The sequence below is a fragment of the Ursus maritimus genome, unplaced genomic scaffold (genome assembly GCF_017311325.1).
Source record: "Ursus maritimus isolate PB19 unplaced genomic scaffold, ASM1731132v1 scaffold_35, whole genome shotgun sequence".
In the NCBI taxonomy this organism is placed as follows: Eukaryota; Metazoa; Chordata; class Mammalia; order Carnivora; family Ursidae; genus Ursus; species Ursus maritimus.
In genome coordinates this window covers 7,412,010-7,416,768 of record NW_024426119.1, presented here as the reverse complement: position 1 = coordinate 7,416,768, position 4,759 = coordinate 7,412,010, and the positions used below count along the sequence as shown (strand labels likewise).

At 46.9% G+C, this 4,759-nt stretch overlaps 1 protein-coding gene and 1 long non-coding RNA gene across 3 annotated transcripts in view; one reads left to right on the top strand and one right to left on the bottom strand.

Annotated features, from left to right (window-relative positions):
* Positions 1 to 4,616, bottom strand: part of VPS18 (VPS18 core subunit of CORVET and HOPS complexes) — an 8,945-nt gene extending 4,329 nt beyond the window's left edge. Inside the window, exons 1-3 of the mRNA XM_040620480.1 lie at positions 4,191 to 4,616; positions 3,014 to 3,155; positions 5 to 93 (exon numbers count right to left, since the gene is read on the bottom strand). Coding sequence (XP_040476414.1) covers positions 5 to 93; positions 3,014 to 3,155; positions 4,191 to 4,281 — 322 coding nt within the window. The 5' untranslated portion in view covers positions 4,282 to 4,616. The remainder of the gene's footprint in view (positions 1 to 4; positions 94 to 3,013; positions 3,156 to 4,190) is intronic.
* Positions 3,191 to 4,759, top strand: part of LOC121100200 — a 7,071-nt gene continuing 5,502 nt past the window's right edge. Inside the window, exon 1 of one of the 2 annotated variants that reach the window (XR_005831930.1) lies at positions 3,191 to 4,151. This is a non-coding gene — a long non-coding RNA (uncharacterized LOC121100200). The remainder of the gene's footprint in view (positions 4,152 to 4,759) is intronic. The other variant, XR_005831932.1, reaches the window with a different exon arrangement.

The following is a 4,759-nucleotide window of genomic DNA, read 5'->3' as shown; positions in this document are numbered from 1 at the left end:
CCACTGTGGTCCAGAAACATCTTGTGAACCTTAGCATCATCCTTGCGTCCCAGCTCCACGTGGTTGGGTTCATTTGCCTTGCCCAAGTCAATGCTGTCGAGACAAGAGTCACAGCCATCACTCCAGAGAAGGGTAGATTATTTTTTGAAATCACAGACCTCTTTATAATCTGATGAAAGCCACAGCCTTTCTGCCCTGGAGTCTACATACACACATAAAATTCTGCATACAATCCTAAGGGAACTCTGAAACACATACAGGGTCCTACTTAAGAACCCTCTGCTCTGAGAATTCCCCCTTCATTTTGAGAAGTCACTGAACAGAAGTCTTTTCCTCTGCTCAGTAGATATGCAGTGCACCTGGGAAGACGGGCAGGGGTACCCCAGATTGCTGGGGTAAAAAGATAACAACAACCAGTAGCTAATGGTCACTGAGCACTTTCTATATAGCAAGCACCATGCCAAGAGCTTAACCTAGTAGAGCTCGATGACTCTTCATGATAACCTTGAGGACTGCTCCTGTCTATAGTTGCCTTATTAAATTCTTTTCAAATTATAGGCTCATTCTAACCAAAAATCAAAGCAAAGATGTACAGTTAATGATTTTCTTCTCAAACTGTCATTCTCCAGACAAAATTGATTTTAACGTCTTTCTCCATGCTTATAACAGAGTTGTTTTGTCACTGTTTTTATGTTTTTACAAAAATCTCTTCATGTCGTGTATATGTGTGTATATACATATTAATTAATAACTAGCTTTTCTCACTTCATGATATTTCATGAACATTCCACTGTGTCAACAGATACAGCTCTAACTCATTGTTTCAAGAACTGCCTAATTTACCCCTTTATGGTTCAACCATAATTTTATCATCATTTTCCCACTGATGGGCATTCAGTTTGGGTCCAGTTTTTCCTACCACAAACAATGCTTCCAGATTACTTTTCCAAAAGGTGGTAGCAATTTATAGTCTCACCAGTAGTGTGTCAAAGTCCATTTCTGTGTATCTCCACCAGCACCATATGTTACTGTTTCTAATTTTTGCCAATCTGATAGGTTAAAAATATGGTACCTTACTGTTATTTCCCAAAGATTGAAAATATTTTTAGATGTTTACTAGAAATGTAGACTGCCTCTTCTATAAACTGCTGGTTTATACTCTTTGCCCTCCCCTTTCTACCGAAGCATCTTTTTCTTACTGATTTTTAAGGACTTCTTAAGGAATAGGGATATAAATCTGTAGTCACATGTGGAAAAACATCATTTTCCCACCATTTTTGATCGTGACCTGATTCAAATGCTTTTTTTAAAGTTAATTATTATTTAATTTATTTTGAGAGAGAGAGAGTGCACAAGCCGTGGGGGGAGCAGCAGAGGGAGAGGGAGAAGCAGACTTCCCACTGAGCAGGGTGCCCAATGTGGGGTTCGATCCCAGGATCCTGGGATCATGACCTGAGTCAAAGGCAGATGCTTAATTAACTGAGCCACCCAGGTGACCTGAGAGAGAGAGAATCTTAAGCAGGCTCCATGCCCAGTCCCATGCAGGACTTGATCTCACAACCCTAAGCTCATTACCTGAGCTGAAATCAAGAAAAGGACACCTAACCGACTGAACCACCCAAGGGCCCCGTACTATTATTTTTTTAAAGTAAACTCTGTGCCCAGCTTAGGGCTCGAACTCAGGACCCCAAGATCAAGAGTCCCATGCTCTTCCCTGTGAGCCAGCCAGGCGCCTCTCAAAAGGTTTTTTTATTTTTTTATTTTGTCGTAACAGCAATTACTATGTGGTCAAATATTTCTATGTTTTTCCTAGTGGATTTTCTAGCTCGAGTAAGAAGATCTCCCTTCAGCCCAAGAACACAGACATTTATTAAATATTCTTTTATTTTTATCTTAATTTATTATTATTTTTTAATATTTTATTTCTTTATTTGACAGAGAGAGAGAGTGCACGCACAAGCAGGGGGAGCAGCAGAGGGAGAGGGAGGCTCCCTACTGAGCAGGGAGCCCAATGTGGGGCTCAATCCCAGCACCCTGGGATCATGACCCGAGCCGAAGGCAGATGCTTAACCAACTGAGCCACGCAGGTGCCCCCTTAATTTATTTTTTTTTTAAAGAGGGAAGGAGGAAAGGCGGGGGAGCAGGAGAGGGAGAGAATCTCAAGGAGGCTCCATGCCCAGCACAGAGCCTGACCTGGGGCTCAATCTTACAACCCTGAGATCATGACCTGAGCCAAAATCAAGAGTCGGATGCTTTACTGACTGAACCACCCAGGCGCCCCCATTAAATATTCTTTTGATATTCAGTTTATTTTCAAGATTTTATTTATTTGAGAGAGAGAGAGAGAGAGAGAGAGATGGAGAGTGGCAGGGGGGAGGAGCAGAGGGAGAGGGAGAAGCAGGCTCTCCGCTGAACAGGGAGCCTGACATGGGGCCCAATCCCAGGACCCTGAGATCACGACCTAAGCCGAAGGCAGATGCTTAACCAACTGAGCCACTCAGGCGCCCCAATATTTAGTTTATTTTTTATATTTAAATAATTATTTTACCTAGCATTTATTTTTGTGATATAGAGGCTTAGCTCTGTTTTATCCTAGATGGTTATTCTCGATAAACAATTTTGTTGACACTTTTGTTATATATTATTTCCACTTATGTATGTATGTATGTATTTCCAGTTTTATTGAGATATGTTATTTCCATTTATAGTGTATTTTAGGGGTCGACAGTTCCCCTGATCAATATGACCAATTTGTGGGTTGGTACTATCTTTAACAGATGAAGGGACACATTTAGAGAGACTGGGTGACTTGCTCAACATTCCCTAGCTGGTTAATGGGTGAGGGGGATCTGATCCAGGTCTACCTGATTTTAACTACTATACTACATCGATTCTCTTTAGGAATGGGTATTTCTGGAAAATTCCAAATTTCCTGTTTCTCCTGCCCAGAGTGAAAGAAAGGCCCTAGTCAGTGGTCAGTCCCCAAATACCACTAATCCACTCCCTCACTTACCGGAGTAGGGTGTCCTTGCCCAGGCTCATGCAGAGCTGATTGCAGGAGACGACAAGACTGGTAATACGCTCAGAAGGGGTAAAGTCAATGCGCTGTTTTGTGAAGATGGGTACTTCCTTCTCTAGCTGGGCATTCACATACCCTACAGGAAAGGAGGGAATTAAAGGTTAGCTATGGAACAGACGGAGGAAGGACAAGACGAGGCAACAAAAAAAACATTTCCTCTCCACCTTCCCAACATATCCGTACCCCAAGCCCTTGGTTAAAAGTTTAATATCAATATATCAGGTAGTTTTGCTAATCCCCTCTACATTAGGGGCCCTGGGCTCTTTTCACACCTCTGACAGCCATGAGGGTAGATTCTTCCAACCCTTGGACTGCTGTTGCACTGTCGTGTACCTGCTCCCAATGGTAAGGGGGGGGGGAAGGGTTGGGCGTTTTCCCTTATCAATCTTGGGCCCAGCAATCCCAACTCAACTCAAGTATTCTAGATCCACTCTCTCCCCTCCTCCCTGCCCATGCAGTAATGTTCTCACTGAGTCTCCAAAAGAATGAAGGCAGAGGGAGCCCTGGAGAACAGTTTCAATTAAATTGCAGCTTCTGTCTAGCCTTTGCACTCATGTCTTTACCACTGCACAAAATATCCCAGCACTTCAGATCCCTCTGCCAACTCTGTCCTACTTTCTACAAAAATTTCCCCTCAACACCAGGCTGCACCCAGGTCTGGCAAAGGCCTAAAATAACTTCATTTTTCCCTGTTCAGTGACAAAATTCTCTCTAGGACCAGGCTTCCTTCCCCTACAACATTCCACCATTTTCTTTGACCACTCTCTTCCTCCCACCTCCAGAAGGGGCCTGGTAGGAAAAGCATAGGCTCTGGCTGAAACCTGGAGCCTATTCTCAGTTCTCCCAACTGCGGCCCCGCAGACTAGTCACTTCCTTATCTGGGTCCCTGCTTCCTCTTAGGACCCTAGAGGCAGGGCCTAGATCACGAGGCTGCTCTTGCTGCTCTTTCAAACTTCGACTATCCTCTAGCTGGGGCCAAGAGGGCCTGAGGAGAATCAGGGGCCTAGATCTGGACTGCACGTGAACCGGACCTCCTGGAGCCACTTCTTCGATCCTCCCCCGCAGGCTCCAGGTGAGCGGATAGGGTGAGCGGCGCCCTTCCCTCCCTTACCGGAGTGGGGGATGCCCACGCTGGGGCAGCCAGGCTGCAAGACGGCTGAGCGGGACAAGGAGTCCTCGTATTCATCCAGGATGGACGCCATGGTGCCCGGCCTCTGGGCCCTCCGTCTCGGGCCCAGGGATTACAACGGGGCTCCCCCCAGGGATCCCTGTCGCCCTGGATTGGAAATTGCGTCTCCCCAGCCTCGACAAGAATCTGACAGATCTTGGCTATCCCCCGCCCACTCCTCTTTAAAATCCGGAGGATTTTTCTCGCTCTCGCCTTATAAAGCGAGAAGGCTGGGGAGCCCTACCCCTTGAATCTGGCGCAGTCCTGCACCCCGCTCCCGCCCCGCCGAAGATCACTGGTTCCCTTTTGACGACTCGAGAAGATCCCAACCTCGCCCCGGCAGCTCAGCTGACTCCCGCCCCCGGGACGCGCGCCTATAACGTAACTTCCGGGTTCTCAGAGCCCCACGTTTACTCGCGTAGGAACGTACCCCAGCCGGCCACTGGGAGGCGCGGCGAGGGCTACGGGGGGGAGGCGGGGCCAAGGCGGGGGGCGGGCCAGGGCCTGGGCCC